Source organism: Castor canadensis, chromosome 4 (assembly GCF_047511655.1).
Source record: "Castor canadensis chromosome 4, mCasCan1.hap1v2, whole genome shotgun sequence".
Lineage (NCBI taxonomy): Eukaryota > Metazoa > Chordata > Mammalia > Rodentia > Castoridae > Castor > Castor canadensis.
This window is the reverse complement of record NC_133389.1, coordinates 227,187-245,558: the sequence shown is the minus strand read 5'-3', so window position 1 is coordinate 245,558 and position 18,372 is coordinate 227,187. Positions and strand designations below refer to the sequence as shown.

At 43.5% G+C, this 18,372-nt stretch overlaps 1 protein-coding gene across 4 annotated transcripts; it reads right to left on the bottom strand.

The window, feature by feature from the left end:
* Positions 1 to 310: 310 nt before the first annotated feature.
* On the bottom strand, positions 311 to 13,306 carry Txnl4a (thioredoxin like 4A). Of its 4 annotated transcripts, XM_020162185.2 has the most exons (5): positions 10,937 to 12,213; positions 10,717 to 10,863; positions 10,244 to 10,313; positions 3,587 to 3,690; positions 311 to 656 (listed from the first exon to the last, which is right to left on the bottom strand). In XM_020162185.2, the coding sequence occupies exons 4-5, from the start codon at positions 3,628 to 3,630 to the stop codon at positions 485 to 487; spliced, it is 216 nt and encodes a 71-aa protein (XP_020017774.1). In that variant the 5' UTR covers positions 3,631 to 3,690; positions 10,244 to 10,313; positions 10,717 to 10,863; positions 10,937 to 12,213; the 3' UTR covers positions 311 to 484. The 4 variants fall into 4 exon arrangements, with proteins under 4 accessions (XP_020017774.1, XP_020017772.1, XP_020017771.1 ...); XM_020162183.2 differs by lacking the exons at positions 10,244 to 10,313; positions 10,717 to 10,863; positions 10,937 to 12,213 and adding exons at positions 12,749 to 12,944; positions 13,208 to 13,306; XM_020162182.2 differs by lacking the exons at positions 10,244 to 10,313; positions 10,717 to 10,863; positions 10,937 to 12,213 and adding exons at positions 12,749 to 12,944; positions 13,181 to 13,298.
* Between the last annotated feature and the right edge of the window lie 5,066 nt (positions 13,307 to 18,372).

Sequence of the window (18,372 nt, the reverse complement as noted above, 5' to 3'; positions counted from 1 at the left end):
CAGCTTGTGAAGACAAAGGCAGAGATTGGAGTGAAGCATCTACAAGCCAAGAAATGCCAAAGTCTGCCAGCAACATCCAGAGCCTCAGATGGAACCAACCCTTCATCTAGAGCTCCTGCCTCCAGAACTGTGAGACCACAGATTTCTTTGTTGAGGCCACCCAGTCTGTGGTACCTTGCTATGGCAACCCTAACAAACCCATCAGTGTGCAGAACTTAACAGCATCAAGAATAGACACCAGGGCAAGACAGTAACTCTGAGTACCAGTCAGTAAATCACACACCGAGTTTCTGAAGAACAATTACCACTATTTCTTCACCGTATGTTTATTCACTTCCTCTGGCTACGGGCATGCAGCCTGTTTCAAGATTCCTCCTGCCCCACGCACTCTGCTCCTTGCACTCTCCCTCAAGCTTTGAATAGCCCAGAGTACATCCATGCAGGAATGGCTCCGAGCGTCTACAAGCAGCCTGTGAGGACATGCTTAGTATCTGTACTTTGTGGAGTAGTCTTTGGGAGACACCACCAGGCCCCGGCCTTTGCGGGCACCGCGGTACACGGTCTCTATGATATCGACCATCTCCTGCTTGTCCTCCATGGCCCAGTTGATCTTGTTGTTGTTGCCTGTGCCCAAGTCAATCATGATGTGCTTGTTCCTGAAAAGGAAAGGGCACCAATTCACAGAAAGAATTCCACAGAAAGTGTCCCCTTTTTCCTGTCATGTCAAGCTCTTGTTAGCATCACTTAAGGACACATGTAATCAAGAGGGGAGATGAAAATAACCTAAATGCTCTTTCTAAAAATACAATGCAGCCACCACCAAAGTCTTTCTGTACTTTTCTGCATTTCCTTTGGACAAATATCCTGAAGGGTAAGGGCAAAGGACAGAGTTTTTGTCACATGGAAAGAAACTTTTCCAGAGAGTTGTACTAATTTTCCTGAAAAAGCAATGTGTGAACTTTCCATGTTGGGCTTACGGGACACTCTACAAATTTTACTAAAAGCCAGCCTCACAACCGTGAAATGAGGACATCTAACATCTCTACAACCAGGACAGCAAATGGTCCTTTAGATATTTATCTTTCAAGAGGCTAAATTTTTTTTCCTTAAGAATATATATTTGCACTTCCCAAAATGTTAACTCTGTTATATTTGCAAGAATTGTTCCTAGTTTTCTGAGGATCAATTTTTACTAGTTTAACTTTTTTATTCTACAGGATCACACATTTGGCTTCAACCCTATTTCTGGAGTGTTCCATGTGGGATCTCAGAGCACCTGATTTGATGGAACTCTTCTGTATCACACATTCCCTTCCAGGACTATATTCCAGGTTCTCCACTGACTAAGGAATTCTGGGATAGGGACCACACCTCCTCCCACCTTCACCCAGGTTGCTCTGCCTGCTCTGGGTCTCACCCTCTGTGCCCATGTGTTTAGCCCTGTGATCGCACCAAACTCACCTGTACTGATCATGATTATGCATGTGTCTGGCCCTATGACTGCACCAAACTAACCTGTGCTGAACTCTGTACTGAATGTGACCAAGCCCCTTTCTGCAGCCCTGTGATTTAGACAGACTTCTTCACCATTTTTCTCTGTGAACACCTGTCCACAAGGTTCTGTAAGAACAGGAACCCAGCTTATCTGACCCTATGTCCAACACTAGGCTGTGGAAACTGCTGGACACTCAATGTACATGTATGATGCATAAACTGGCAAAAGTACTCTGGCTGCTTGTCCTAGAGCTTTGGGTCATAGAAACAGAAGAGGGAAGCTTCATCTAAGTACACCATCAGTCCTAAACATCACAAATACACCAAGCATGTCCCTGCTACCACCCCAAGGCTGTCTCCTGCAACTTGCCTGCCCATTACAGCATCTCTAGCCACTATCATGGCCCTTCCTCCTCACTTAAAGTGAGTAAGTTTGAAGAGGAGGCGATGGTCCCAATGCAGTTCCAAGAGGAGGCTGGCAAACCACCTGGCTACAAACACCAATCATGGAAAGGGGACTTGAGCAGACTCTCCCCTAGTGAGACAATAGGAGCCAGTAGGAAAATCCCAGTCTTTGCCACCTAACAAGTTTCCCTGGTCCAGGTTGGAGGCCTCCCATATCCTTTTTGAGGAGGGCCTGATTCCTGGGCCTGCCCCAGCACTTGCCTTTCAGCTTCTTAGGTCAACAAGCAGATGGGAGTGGCAGCTAGAGCTGTGGGGGGTCACTGTGCAGAGCCTTGTCCACACAGCCTGGATGATCTGGACAATAAGACTCTGGACTCTGCATTCTTATAAGAAGGAAGCAAATCTTCCGGAGCCAGAGGGAAGATCGCCATAGGCAAAATCCTAAAACACTTTCCATGCCATGATTCTGACCCGACTCTGCAAAGGGCATTTTACAGATGTGGCTCTGAAATAAGGCGACTACCCTGGGTTGAGAATCTGACATAATCATTGAACCCTCTCAAAGCAGAGGAAGAACTGGAAGCTAGACAGATGGTGTGAAAAGGACCCAACATGCTGACTGCTGCTGCCTGTGGTGGTACAGGGGCCTCTAACAGCAGAATGGGCTCGATGACAGCAGCAAGATGACACACCCAGGCTTCATGACACACCCAGAAAGAACTGGATTCAGCCAAAATGAGCTAAAGACAACTCCAACCTAGACCTTCCAGATAAACCCACAATTTTGGTTCTGAGACCCCAAGCAGGGAACCCAGCTAATCTTGTGGAACACCTTTTCTCCAGAACCTTGAGTACATAAATGGGAACAGATTTACACTGCTACGGACCATCCTTCTGTAGTAACTACAGTAAGAAATTCTGACAACTACTTAAAATGTCTAACGGTGATTATCTTTCCAAATAGAATTTCTGGCTGATAAAACACTCTTGTATTTACAAGCAAAGTAAATGCGAGTTTCTTCTTCAGACTTACAAAAGGATACCAAATAAAGTTAATGCACTGTATTTAACAAGGGAGTTATTTGAAGACAGTTGCATCAATAGTTTTTTTTTTTAATGTTAAGATTTTATTTACTAAGCTTTTTTTTGTACAGAAAGTAAAAATGCTGTTACAATCTCAGTGTAAATGGCAGCTATAGAGGCTGACTTACCAGTCACAGCCATCCACACTAACGGTGAGTCTTAGGGGAAGCCCAAACCATGCTTACAAGCTTGGTGGGTGACCAGGAGTGACTCAATGGCAGAAGGAACTATTCTTTGGCTCTTTGGGTGGGTGGTGTCTTGACTGCTACCATTTTTTAAACACTAAGTAGGGCAATTGTATTTAAAGGCATCTTTAAGGTTAGTAAGATTGTCTTCCATTTAATTTTATTTTTGTCTAGGTTTCTGGGAAAAGTTTCTCAAAAGGGTAATCTGTTACTGAATAAATGCTAAAACTGGAATTGTTACTTTGAAAATCATCTGTGGTAAGACTGCCTGACCCTCTGGCTTCTACGCAGGCACTCTACTTACTTGAGCCACTCCACCAGCCCAACCTACTGGTTTCTAAATAAAAGAATTCATCCAGTTACATTAAACTTCCAAACTAACAATGTTACACTTAGAAAACAACTTTAGGATGACTTACCTGAAAAAAAACATGACTGTACAGGGATCATATAACTCATACATTTTGTTGAAGTCAGGTACTTCTGTAATATCCACAAGATAAATAACTGCAAAATTTTTAACCTAAAAGTAAAGGAAATAAAACAAACCTAAAATAAGGGATCAATTTGGCTTTCATTCCATAAAAGCAAATTAAAACAATGAAACAACACATCTCCCTGCGGCGCTAGCACACAGGAACAGTGCACCACCACCAGCCCTGGCCAAAGCTACTGACAAGTTTGACACTTTCCAGAACCACTTAGAACCTAAACTTGACTTAAGCAACAAGTTAGGGAAGTCCTTCAGAAAACACCCAAAGATGTATTATTCATGCTGATCTAGAATGATCCATATGAACACGCAAAGGTACTTACTGCACATGTTAAACAACTGCTCTAACATGCCTAAAAATCAGCTGTCTCTCTCTGGTTGCTTAGGTTTGAACGCTTGCCAATACTACAGTACCCCAAGGAATACTGTACAAATTCTCTGTAATTGTTTTTCTTTAACTCCAAGTTCATCAGAGTTTAGGGAAAAAAACCAAAAAGATTTAAAAAGAGCAAAATCGCCTCCAATCCCACACTCAGAGGCAATTGCTGTTAATGCGTTTACCATGTTCTGTCCCACCTTTTTCTGAGTATATTTAAAAAAATCTATTTAGCCTTTTTGCTCTAGTTACTTTTCAGGTAAGGTCTCATGTTTTTGCCTCAGACTGCAATTCTTCTACCTCTGCCTTCCGCATAGCTGGGATGACAGGTTGGGATAACAGACGTACTATCACACCCAGCTTATTGGTTGAGATTGGGTCTCGATAACTGACAGGAACCACAATCCTCCCAATCTCCATCTCCTGAGTAGCTGTGATTACAAAATTTCTTAATTAAGACTAACACTCTAAAAACCTGACTGAAGGCTGGGGAATTGACTCAGGGCAGAGCACTTGCCCAGCATGCACAAGCCCTTTGATTCAATAACCAGCACCACAAAACAAAACACACAGCTTAAAAACTTGACTATAATTTATAAATGAATAATATGATGCCTGGGATCTGCATTAAATGCTGCAGCAAAACAACAACAAAAAAAAGTGTTAGAGAACACAACCCTGGCAAATACTGGTAACACTAAAGTTGAGCAACAGGCAAAGAGCAGTCAACTGCATTACTTTTGGAAATATTAAAAAAATTAACAAGGAAAATTTAAAGGACTACCATAAAGAAAGAGACAAAGTTTATATATACTGAGGACTCCACTTGTCCTCCAGCTTTAGTGGAGAAAACTTAATGACACTATAGCACGTGGCACATTCTGGACGTGTGTGTCTGTCTACTGTCACGTATTATGGGTATGTATATACCTCCCTATCTACATGTCACTTTCAGAAGTTCTTAGCGCACCTCCCTTATACGGTATGTAGCCGTATCATGTATCCCTTGGGGAGATAACTTCTTCTCTTTCTTAGTGAACGCATTTCTAAAACTTTGGTTTTCCACAGTGCCCATGGTGAGAATGTGTTGGTCAAGTCACTAGACCTTTTATTTCCAGAGTAAACTAACAGATTCTATTCTGATTTCATATAAAAATAAAATACCTCACTACAGAAGTTAAACAGTCACAGGTATTAACAAGTGGAGGTTATATTCATTTCATCTTCAATGCCTTGCTCAAAAGCAGACACAAAATTAAATACCAGTCACATAACCACTTAAATTTGGGGGCATTTAGCAATCAAAGAAAGCAAATGAATAAACGCTAACTCGTTTGAAGACACAAATGCATCTCCTGTGCCTTCAAGGTCAGTCTAGCCCATTCATCCGCCCCCATAGATTCCATCAGATGCAGGCTGTCATGTCAAACTTGTATACTGCAATGACTTGAGTACACTCTTACTTCCCCACAGACTGGGTCATGAACATCTGAGAATCCACCATGGCAAGGCACTTCTCACTCATGAATTCTAATTTCTTTTAACATCTCTAAATAGAGACTGCTAATGTTTTTAAATGAAAGCTCAGAAAGGTCATGTGACATCAAGCCACATGGAAAATGGCAGGATAAGATCTGACCCACATCTGCCTGAAAGCCCACTCTCTGGATAAGATTTCCTAAGCTGAGTCTTGAAGGATTCATCCTGTCTGAAGGCAGAGGCAGGGACCCTGGGACGATGGGAATTTGTCAGGCAAAGAGAATTTCACTTGTAACGTGAAAGATACAAGACAGCAGCAGATACAAGTCTCTGACCCCTCCTGGAACAGGAAGCAGAATGCAGAAGGTGAAACCAGACCCTAGGGGCCTACACTTGGGAGACTGGGCTCTGGAAAGAGGGGTCCAAGAGTTCAGACAAACGGAGCTTGAGAAAACAGAAGAACATCCATAGAAAAGTTCCCATAAGAAGTGACTGGCACAAAAACCAGGGTTGAGCCAGGGGATTGGGCTGGGGAGACTATTTCACAGCTGGTCGCCATCTGCTTCCAGCAGTGCCTAAGCAAGGTTGGTTCAGAGGCTGGGGCCTCAGTGTTAATGCATAAGTGTATCTCATAGCTGAGGATAGAAGGGGACGGCAAGTACAAAGCAGCATAGGTTTCTCTGAAACCCAAAGGACTGGTGGTGTAGCTCAGCGACAGAGCAAGTGCTTAGCTTTTGTGAGGTCCTCAGTTCAATCTCCACCCCCAAAACCAACAGGTAAGAGATTCCACGGAGGGAACTGTGCTGAGGCCATAGAAAACTCAAGCCAGACTGGACTGAAAAGCTCAGGGACTCTGGCTCCTGGAAGGTCAGAGGTGACAGCTCAAAGGTTGTGGCCACAGTGGACCTCTGAAGAACACAGGTGTTAAATGTGCACAACTCTTGTGAGAAACATGACTGTGAACATGGGGGTAGTGGGAGTGGCTGCTGGACCTGGGACATGAGACAGGAGGGGCTGGAACAGGAAGGGACAAAAGAAAAGGCGAATTTCCCCAGGCCCACAACTTCCTTCTCTTTTTAGTGAAACAGGTGAGCTGAGCTGAGCTGAGCAGCAAATACCCAATGACCCTGTCAAATGTACCAGAAGGCATTCAGACAAGGGGGTACATGAAAAGCATTCATATACCACAGTTTTAATAAGTGCGTCTTTGAAGAATATGGACTTAAAAATCTTGATTATATAACCTTAATATTATTATACAATCTGAGTTTACTAGGCCTGCCTTAAGAAAGGGTCTTATCCTGGTCTTCTCCAGGATCTTGGGAAGATAGACCGCTGTCTGCAATGATGCATATCCAGTTTGTGGTTAGGTAAGTGCTAATATAGCACCAATCCCTTCCCCCCTTTACTCCTGAGCCCTCTCAGTCTCTCCCTTTAAGAGCTCATCTGGGAAAGCGTCCCAAACCCTGGGCAGTAAAGACTGCAGTAAGTGCTTCTTCATGGGCTAAAATCCATGTGGCAGCACTGTTTGTCCTGAGCATTTCCATGAATGCTCAGGAAAATTCATGGAATTTTCATTCCATGAATGAGTCACTGAAATTTCTGGGCATGTTTCATGTAAAACTGAAATTAAACTAGGTGTCCACTATTTTTCTCCAATTTAAAAACATTCACTTTGAAAATACAAAACTAGAATGCAAAAACCATTGCTTTATATCTGCCCAAATATTCATTTTAAACAAGTTATATTACTTTAAAAAGTGTATGATAGCCAATAAAATCAGTAGTGAACAAGTGTTCCAAGGTGACAAGTAAAGGTTTCCCTAGTTCATACTCATGCTGGCTTGTCAGGAAAGCACACAGGTGTGGCTCCACATCATTAAATAAACTCTTAGGGAAGAAACAGCATTCCATCCAGTGGAGTGAAAGTTCCCAGGTCAAGCCCCTGTCCTGTCATATCCTAGGAAACTAATCATTTTGCAATATCTGCCCAGGGAGAGGTCCTGAGGGTTACAAGATGAACAAGTTCCAAGCTCTGTAACTGGACAGATGCTTAATAGAGAGCCTCTGCTCACCTACCACTGGATGTTCTGGCTGTCTCCAATTTCGCTATGAGTTGCAGCAAAGATCTCTCCCTGAGCATAAGGCTATGCACACGTGGGTGTTCCTCCTACTGAAGTGGTAGTTTCTGGATCCTAAGGTATGACTATTTTTAAGGCTCTGCACACAATGCCAAGTTGCTTTCAAAAAAGACTATCAATTTTAGTCCTACCTGAACATTATACTGACTTCACTGCTACCACTGAAGGCCTTTTAATCTTTGATATACCTAAAAAACAAAACAAAACAAAAAAACCCACTGCACTGTTTTAATAGGTCTTTCTTTGAAGTTTACTTAACCATTGGAATTTCTTCTTTTTAAGTTCTTTATTCATTTACCTAAGATGTTTTAGACTAATCTACTTGTATAACCCTTGTATATAACTTGGCATAAGCCTATATCTAAAATAACATTTTGCTACTATATTTGCAGTAGCCTTGATAGTGCTGATTTTTTGGGGGGAAAGGGGGAGGCAATATTGAGGTTTGAGCTCAGGGCTTTTGTTCCACTGTTGAGTCGTGCCTCCAGGTGGATTTTTTTTTTTTCTTTTTTGCGGTACTGGGTTTAAACTCAGGGTCTACACCTTGTGTCATTCCACCAGCCCTTTATTTTTGTGATGGGCTGTTTTGAGATAGAGTCTCATGAATGATTTGCCTGGGCTGGCTTCGAACCTAGATCCTCCTGATTGCTACCTTCTGAGTAGCTAAATTATAGGCATAAGCCACCAGTGCCTGGCCTGAATAAATTCTTTCTTTCTTTTTTTTGGCAGTAATGGGGTTTGAACTCAGGGCTTCACACTTGCTAGACAGGCACTCTACCACTTGAACCACTCCACCACCCCTCAGCCAGGTTTTTTTTTAAAAAACCAGATACCATAGACATAAATTTTGTCTCTTTATTTGCATTCTGTAATTGTAGGTGGTTTCTATTCCTCTATTTTTTTGCTCATTTACAACAGTAGATGGCAACCTACTAGCCTACATGCCCAACCTTGTTGCCTACGTAACTCATCTGCATGCCTTCCTTCTCTTCAGCTAAGTCAGTGATGAAGTATTCAGCAGGGCTTCTGTGTGCCACAAGGCCTATCTACAATTTAAAATTATACAACTCTCACAGAATACTTTTTTTGGCAGTACTAGGGTTTGAATTCAGGGCTTTGCACTTTTTAGGTAGGCATTCTTACTGCTTAAGCTATGCCTCCAGCCCCATCTTATAAAATACTTAGTTGAAGGCTGGTACATTATACCATGCCAACCACTCACTGTTCTGTACCTTTGCATAGTTTCTCAACCTGCAATTCCGGAAAAATGTTCTGCACAGTCAACTGGCAGTATAGATTTCTGAAGTGTCGATTTTTACATTTTTAGGTAATTCATTTTAGAGCTATCCAGAAACTGAGTGATAACCTCATTTTCAAAAACTAAGACTTGCCTTGATTAGCTCTATTCACAATAACTTTAATTTTGTAATGTGAGAAAGGTAATGGTAATGATTCTAGTACCTATTTTTTTTGGTACTGGAAAATGAACTCAGACCTCATGCTTGCCAGACAGATGTTCTACCTATGAACCTACACCTAATGATTACTAAACACACTACTTGCTATGTATAGGAAGTCTTCCAGAAATCTTGTGTATGAACTCACCTAGCACTACATTATTACTGCCCTCTTCAGTGATGAGTCAGATGAGGCACAGGGACAAGCTAGTAAAGGCCATAGGCTAGCACAGAGCAAGTGTCTCATTGGAGTCTGTGTTCTCACATGGCTGGTCCCAGCCCCACACCTTGCTGCCAACTACAGGGTTGTTTATGATCAAGAGAAAACTCCATAGGGAACATTCTATTTGCTCCTATGAGATGCCTTATCTGGCTGAGTGCCAACTTCCACTGGTTCAACTGATTCTGCAGTCCTTAATGGGATGCTTAAGACAGGCTCCCTGCCTGATATTCTTCTTAAAAAGTTCCATAAATATATTTGCCTTATACACAATTTTATTAGAATATATTATCGAGTATCAATATACTACTAAGGGTTTTTTGTTTTGTTTTGTGGTATCAGGGTTTGAACTCAGGGCCTCACACTTGCTAGGCAGGCACTCTACCACTTGAGCCACTCTGCTGGCCCTGTCTTGTGCTGGGTATTTTTGAGATAGGGTCTCACAAACTATTTGCCTTGGCTGGCTTCAAACCTTGATCCTTCTGATCTCTGCCTCTTGAGTAGCTAGGATTACAGGCGTGAGGCACTAGTGCCTGGCAAGTGAAGATATTTTAAATGCTACTTGTTATGGGTTTTTTAAGACACAAAAATTAAATGTCACATTTATTTTTACTTAGCATGGGATTATTCCTACAAAATGGAAAAACAGCTCAAAAAAACAAATGAATCAGTCTCTCTTCAAGACTACATAAAATCAGTTGCTATGGAGAAAATTTACTTATTAAACTCTATATACCTGTAAGACCGTTAAGCATACCTGTTTTCAGACTAACTTTCTTCATTAATTAATAAGCTCAAAACTAGTCCAGCATAAGGTCGGGTAGGCACTGCGGAAGGAGCAAGTTGATAAAACATTGGAAAAGAAACAGGTTACTGAAGTCCAGCCTAAACACAGAGAACTTTTACTCACTTTAGAACAGCTGGGATATCCAAACAGGGCTCGTAACAAGATGAGGAAGATTCCCCACTATCTGCCATTTCTGCAGAGGGAGATTTTTAAATAGAGTTATACTGATTCTTTATACTAAAACCTTCAATTTCAAAAATTCCTATTGAACTTCCCCAAAAGGGCTTCCAGAATTATGAGTTCATATTTTGCTGTTATACTAAGAAAAAACCCAACCTTTTAATGCGCTTCCAGTTTGCATTTTTAATAACTAAACTATAACAGCATTAAGTTTATTTTAATAGTAATCCAAAGTTTTGAACAAAAGAAAGAGTAACTTAAAAGACCTAAGGAAATACTAAAAAGTAAGCTCAATTAATAGCTTCAGTACCCAATAAAGTGAGTGTCCACTAGACCAACACAATGACTCAGTCTGTAACTGACACACAGACTTAGGAAAGAAGAAAATAAATCTGGCGACATCCCTGAGCACTTACATGAACACATGTGAAATCTGCTTCCTAGCTAAGAGCCTCTCGCTGAGCTCTGCTTGGTCATGAAGAGCCAAAGGCTCTCACATCTCTAGCCACCTGCAGCGAGGATGGCAGCAGGCTCTGAACACGACCTGATGCTTATGCCGCCACCTGCAAGGTAGAACAGTGAAAGATTCCAGAACACATGTCCCAAATCAACTGATTCAACACAGTGGTGACTTACTTTTTAGTGATTCTTCACTTCATCTGTCCTTGTCCACTATGGCTTCAGCAATCGAGAAACATCCCTGAACTACCACACTCCTCACCTCTGGCCCCTGGGTTGGCAGGATAGCAACATGGAAGAGAACCCATGGATTCCCTAGACACTGCCTCACCATCTTGTAATCCAAGAGAAGAGGCTGGGAAATGGCTGATAGAAGCACTGCTACTCTGACCCTGATTTCCACGGCAGGGTGTCTGAAAGTGAAGCCTAAAGTCAAGTCATACCACTGGGGCACTGTTTCTTTTTCTTCTTCTTCTTCTTTTTTTTTTTTTTGTGATATGGGGTTTGAACTCAGGGCTTCAAACTTGCTAGGCAGGTGCTCTACCACTTGAGCCACAACCTCATGCTTCTCAAAAAAGCTTTTCTGAGCCTCACCCCAGACCAACAGCATTAGAATCTCTGAGACACATTTCAGAAACACTCCAAAAGACAGCTGTGTCTACTATGTGCTCAAAAGAATTCCCTTAACATAGCTTACATTAGTATGTGTAGAGGACAAATAGCTTTGGTGTTTTTATCCAATAATCTCCCAAATAACTTATGGAATACTAATATGTTAAATATTTTATTAACATGTTACTATCTTTGCCTTTTGCCCCATAGCTACAATTGCAAAAAACCCAAATAAGTTATCCTAAAATAGTCAAAAAGAATTTCTAGTAAAAAAAAAAACAAAACTCCTGTTCATACAACTGCTTTTTTTTTTTTTTTTTTGTACTGGAGATTGAATTCAGGGCCTTGTACATCTATCTTTTGTTTCTGAGACAGTCTCCCACTACCTTTGCCTGGGCTGCCCTACTACTCTCCATACTCTTGCCTCTGTCTCCCCAGTAGCTGGGATTACAGGTATGTGCCAGGGTGCTACAGGTGACTCGGTATATGAAAAATTAGGAAAACTAGCTCTTACAAAACATGATTCTACTTTCTCCTAACATTTTCTGCATTTGCATCATTACAAACTACAGACGACTTACAAAGAAAAAAATCCACCAAATCTCAAGTGGTGGATCACACGTATAATCTCAGGCTGAGACAGGAGGATAGACAGTTTGAGTCTAGCTTGGGCTACATAACAGGATCTTATCTCATAAAAAATAGGCCCATGCCTGTAATCCTAGCTACTTAGTAGGCAGCCATCAGGAGGATCATGGTTCGAAGCCAGCCCAGGCAAATAGTTCTGTGAGACTCTATCTGGAAAACTCGAAAAACCTTTCACAAAAACCGACTGGTGGAGTGGCTCAAGGTGAAGGCTCTGAATTCAAACTCCAGGACCAGTACTGGGGAAAAAAAAAAGAAAGAAAGAAAAAAGTTCACAATGGTGTTAACCTAAAGTTCTGCTTTATAAATACAACAAAGTACTTAAAAAGGGCAATCCTTTAAAACTAAGCTATTTAAAGTAAGCTTCAACATTCAACAAAGTTTGCAAATGCATTTTTTTTTCACTAGAGTAAATTAAAAATACTCTATTGAGGTCAGGGGGTGGTGGTGCATCTGTAATTCCAGGAACTGAGCAGCTGAAGCAGAAGGATCAGAGTTAGAGGCCAGCCTGGGCTACAGGGCAGACCCTGTCTCAAAACGAAACACAACCAAAGCCACTACAGGAACCGCAAACTTATTTAGGGAGGGGGCTCATGAACCTCTTCTGGCAGAAGCAGATGAAAGCAGTCGCACACAATTCCAGGGAGCACGCCCTCACTGCACCTGCACCCCGTTTTTCTCTCTGTGGGCCAATGGCCATTGGGAATATGGCAGACTCCCGCCGGGCGTTACCTTCTCAGCTATGCTGTACAGCACTTCGTCCATCTTCATGCAGGTGGGGTCCCAGTCGTGTCCGAAGCGAATGACCACGACGCGGTCCTCCTCCGAGAGGATGGCCTGGTCCACCTGCCAGCCATTGTGCAGATGCGGGAGCATGTACGACATCCTGGCGGTCGAACCCTGCGGCCGGATGCCGCGCGCAAGCTACCTGCGGGCACCGAACACATATCCGGGGCCTGAGACGCCGGCCCCGCACCCCAGGGCCCCATTCCGTATCCCCGATGCCACTCCACCCCAGGGGACCTCCGCTCCGGGCTTTCGGCCGCCCCACACCCAAGGGGCACCACTCTGTACCCCTGAGGCCACTCACCCCACGGGACTTCCACCCTGGCCCGCCCCCGCGCCCACGCCCTCCGTGGGACCTCAGTCCCACAACCCACTCACTGCGCCCCTCACAGCCCGGCCCAGTACCCTCGAGCCGACCCGCCAGACACCAGTGCCTCCAGCGCAGCGGAACCTCCTGGCGTGCGTGCTTACGTCAGCAGCGCGCGCCGGCGCGCTGACGTCAGGAGCGGCCGTTCACGCGCGAGTCCGGCTAGATGGCTCCTGGCTGCACTTTTCCGTGAGGTCCGTGTGGCTGTCTCTGCTGCCTGTCACCTCGGCCGCAGCTCAGCGTCTGTTGTCCCCGAGGACCGAGAGGCAGTACCCAAATGACTGGCCCAGGCCGGCCTTCGCCCAGGGCCACGGTGCGAGCGGCTGGTGGGTCGCGCGGGCCCTGTCCCTGCGCACGAAGGACACGCTCGCCAGGCCCGCCTGCCCTACCCAGCCAGCTGCTGCGACACCGGGGCCCGTGTCACGCGCGGACCGGGGTTCCTTGTGTGGTCTAGGCTGTCCTCTAATTCTTGCTCCTCCTGTCATGCCGAGTGGACTTTGGGGCCTGAACCTTCTCCTAGGTCTATATATGCACTTTCCTGTAAAATTCAGTTTTCGGTTGCTGGAGTGGCTCAAGTGTAGCACGCCTGCCTAGCAAGCATGAGACCGTTAGTTCAATCCCCAATACTGCAAATAAATAATCCATTTTTAGCAAAGAACTGTGCTAAGGCAGCCAGAGCCATCCTGCACCTCTTGAGCAAGTTCCTCATTCTCCACCATCTGGCAGGAGGGTTGGTACTGTCGGGAGGGGTGTGAGCACCTGTCAGTCGTGAATGGTCCAGGCTCTTGGTGAAGTTAACAAAGTTTTGGACACAGCACACAGAATAAGTAAGCAAAGTGTAGATTTATTGAAAGTGGAATATACTCCCACAGACAGAAGTGGATCTGAGCGACAGCTCAAGGCCCCGATTTTCTGTCAGGGTTGTGATTGAAGGCTGGAGCGGTGGTGAGGGGGTGCTGAAAAGGGCAACTCTCTTATGACTGACAGCTTTGATTGACAGGAGAATGTTATATAACTATTGTCCCTACACACAATGTATTCTGTTATAATTACATGCATGAGGTGCAGTCCATCTGTATGAAGTTTAAGTGTGTGTGTGTGTGTGTGTGTGCATGTGTGTGTATGGGGGGTGTCACAAAAAGTCATCTGAGGAGAGGTTCCCCAGCCCTCAGTCCATGGCTAGCTCTGGACTTTCCCTTTGCACAAACTTATCATAATGTAGTAGCTTTTGAATTAACTACAGAAAAGGAGTTCCAAGGACATTCCCATCCAAATGTCTCCTGAAGGGGGCATTTCCTAGGTGGAATTTTTATGATATTTTATTTGGGCAGTCTCCACCCCCTCTTGATCAAACTGTGCTTCCATGTTCTCCTGCCTCAGAGTCACTTTGGCCTGCCCTCAACCAGAAGCCTGCCCCACCCCATGTAACCTTCTGCTAGTAATTTTCCATCCATAGACCCCACTCACCCTACTCTTTGGCTATTAATACCTACTTTCCCCTGTGTATTGGGAGTTGAGCCCAGTCTCTTCCCACTAGAAGAGCATGTTGCAGTGGTACCTGTATCTATCTGATGGTCCAGAATAATCTTCCATGCTTTAGCAAGGACAATTGAATATTTTTCCATTTATAATGATAAATCTTATCATTCTAACCATTTTTAATTGTGTAGGTTAAATGGCATTAAATACATTCATATTGTGTAGCCATCACCACTATCCAGTTCCAGATAGACCTTAAAAACCAAAAGCTTTGCTGGGTGCAGGTGGCTCACATCTATAACCCTAGCTACTTAGAAGACTGAGATCAGGAGAATTGCAGTTTGAGGTCAGCCTGGACTGGCTGCTTTGCAAGCATGAAGCCCTGAGTTCAAACCCCAGTCCCATCAAAAGAAAAAAAGCTTTGTCAAGATACAATCTACATAAGTAAATTTTACCCACTTAAAGTGAAGTGGTTTTTCAGAGAGCTGTGGAACCAGTACCACAGTCTAATTTTAGAAAAAATTGTATCACTCCAGAAAGAAACTCTGAATCCAGTAATTGTTGCTTCCATTTCCCTACCCTCAGCTTCTTGCAACCACTAATCTATATTCTACCTCTATGGTTTGGCCTATCCTAGACATTTCATATAAATGGAAACATAGCATGTAGTATTTTGTAACTGCTTGTATTTAGCATAATGTTCTCAAGCTTCATCCATTTTGTAGGTGGCATCAGTGCTTGCTTTTTACTGCCAATTTAATATTCCATGATATTGTAGTAGGGAGGAGGGCCAGAAAAGAAGCAGGTGAGTCTGTGTTCTGATAATGTAGCGGGGAGGAGGGCCAGAAAAAAAGCAAACAAATCTGTGTTCTGGTAATGTATCAAGGGGAAGGGATGGCATAGAAGAGAGACAAAACTTAAAAGAATCTAAACATGAAGGTCATGTAGCACTGGGGTGTGTGTGTGTGCGAAGTAGCCATTAGAGTTGCATGCAACTGTATATGGATTAAGCTTTGCTTTTTGCTTCTGTAACCTGCTTGCAAGGGTATATAAGGTAAGACCCCTTTGTACTTGGGGCTCAGCCTTTGGACTCAAGTCTTCTGAGTCTGTGCTGGCACAATAAAATGTTACTTCCTGCCGAATTGCCTTGGTGTCCCGTGTCTCTGTTCAAGATTCCCGTTACAATATGAAGATGTTATCAGATTCAGGTCACTTGGTCTGGAGACCAGAGAGATCTTGGTCTCCTCAGAGAAAGAATTCAAGGACAGACACAGAGTAGAGTAGACTTAAGCAGGAGCAGGTTTATTAATGGAAAGTAAAAGTACACTCTCCAGATGGGAGAGCAGCAGACCCCAGGAGTAATGCTGTGCTGGGGGGGGGGTCCCAAGATCTCAAGCTTTTATTGGGACTTGTGGACGTGGGGGTGGTCTGTCCTGGAAAACTGGATAATTAACTTCCAGAGACTGGGTTATTCATCATCAACTCCTCTCTCGTGTCAGGTGGAGCAGTTCCTGACTGTGGATGGTCAAATCGGGGCTGTCATTTTCCACAGGGGACTATGGGTCAGCAAGACCCTGCTGCATGTCACAAGTCATCCCTTTAACGTCAGCAGCCCAGGATGTGATTCCTTATCAACACCTCCATCCCTATATCATTTCCTCCTCAAAAAGTGTGGATCATTATATTCTTACCAGGAATAACCAGAAACTACTTCCTGCTGAGCAGGGGCATTAACCCACTACAGTTCCTCCTTTTCTCCTGATATCTACTGGGTGACGGCTGGGACTGGATGGTGGAATAGAACAATGTGATGCCCAATCTAGTGGTCCCAATTGTTGGTGCTCATTTCACTGTGTTGTCTGACAGGCCCTGAAGTACCATCATTTGTAGGCGAAGCCCAACAGTTGAATTGGTTGTGTGCTATCATTGTGGATGTGTCATGGGAGATTTGTGTCGACTGAAAGCTTCCACTCAACCTTTTTGGCTTAGGTGTTTAGCCAGAGGGAAGGTTGGCATTCTGGGTTCTTGTCTCACAAAGCTGAAGAATGAACTTCTTGGACAATGAAGGGTGAGCATAGAGGTGCATAGAGCAATAGAGCATAGAGCAATGAAGGGTGAGCATAGAGCATAGAGTTTATTAAGGGAAAGAATGAAAGCTCCCTTGGAAAGGGATGGTGCCTGAGAAGTGACATAGTCGAGGTTTTCATCCACTTTTTTCCAGGGCGCTGCTAAGTCTCTATGCTAATTATGTGTGTAGAAAGTAGCATCTGGTTGGCTATACCTGCAACATTCTGATTGGTTGGGTCATAGTTCTTACACTGTCCTTATTCTGGTCTGTCCTTTTCCTCTTTTCTACCCTTTCAGGTCACAGGGAGGTCAAAATGGAAATTTCCAGGGGCCCTTGTGTCTCAGTTGCTGTGCATTGCAAGAAGAGGTTGCCCTCAATGGTAGTTGGCAGCAGCAGTCATCTTGTGGGGATTGAGTTCCCATCCCTACACCTTTAGGTATACTTATATATCCTCCAGATATTTAATTAATTAATTTATTTATTTATTTATTTTAAGATGAGACTGGAGTTTGAACTCAGGGTTTTGTACTTGCAAAACAAGCACTCTACTTGTCTATTATAGCATCTTCAGTCTATTTTTACTCTGGTTATTTTGGAGATGGGGTCTCTGAACTATTGGCCCTGACTGGCCTAGAACCTCCCAATCATAGCTTCCCAAGTAGCTAGGATTACAGGCATGAGCCAGTGGCACCCAGCTACTAGATTTTTTTTTTTTTAATCTAGATCCCAAGTCATCATCCTGTTACTGGAAAGTCAAGAATTCAGGCAAAATGCAAAAATGTAATGAAAGTAATAGTAAAGTATATTAGGAAAGGAATAGTGTAATAGGATAAAAGTAGGGAGAAATGGGGGAAAAGAGAGAAACATTTCTTGCTCCCTGTTAGGTAGCAGTTGGCCACAGTGATGGGAATATGCAAAGTGTTACTGGAGGTAGGGTGGGGAGTTCCCACATCTTCCCAGCTTCCATGCAAAATAATAGGTCCTTGAAATCACAAATGTGAAAAGCATTTCAAGGTGTCTCACAACAAGAAGTCTCACAAGGTTAACGTTCTAGCAAGGATTTATTTTAGTATAACAGGATAAAGTAGGGGGAAAAAAAAAGAAACATTTCCTGTTCCCCACCCAGGTAATGGGAGCAAAGACTCAAAATAGTGGTTCAGTATCTATGGTCTTCTACTTTCCTGGGATGGGAGAATATACATCATCAGAAGTCTTGCAACCCCAATCATTGGACAGTGGTTCTCAGTGCCCAAGATGGAGGCTGTTTATTATTTTAAAATACGGAGATGTTGTCTAGGCCCAGCCAAAACACAGGGACAGTAGGTTAGTTTTAGGACTTCCCTTTGCCAGAGAGCCTTTCCCCCTACCCATCCAAGGATCCTAGCAGCTTGTTAACATCTCAAAGAGGAAGGCAGATGCCCGTTGAAGTCCTTCTGTTCTTGTAACAACATCTAGGAAAAGATGGAAGGGGACTGGCTTTTTAGTTTTTACTTCCTTTTCCAATGTCTGAGTCCAGCCCTTTTAAGTTCATTAAAATAATACAATTTCCCTGTCTTATCTATCCTGCCTCACAAAGGAAACTAAAATGAAGGATTTATCAAAGTCTCTGAGAGAAAAAACACCTAACAGCCCCTGTTAGGATCAAAATAGCCCACC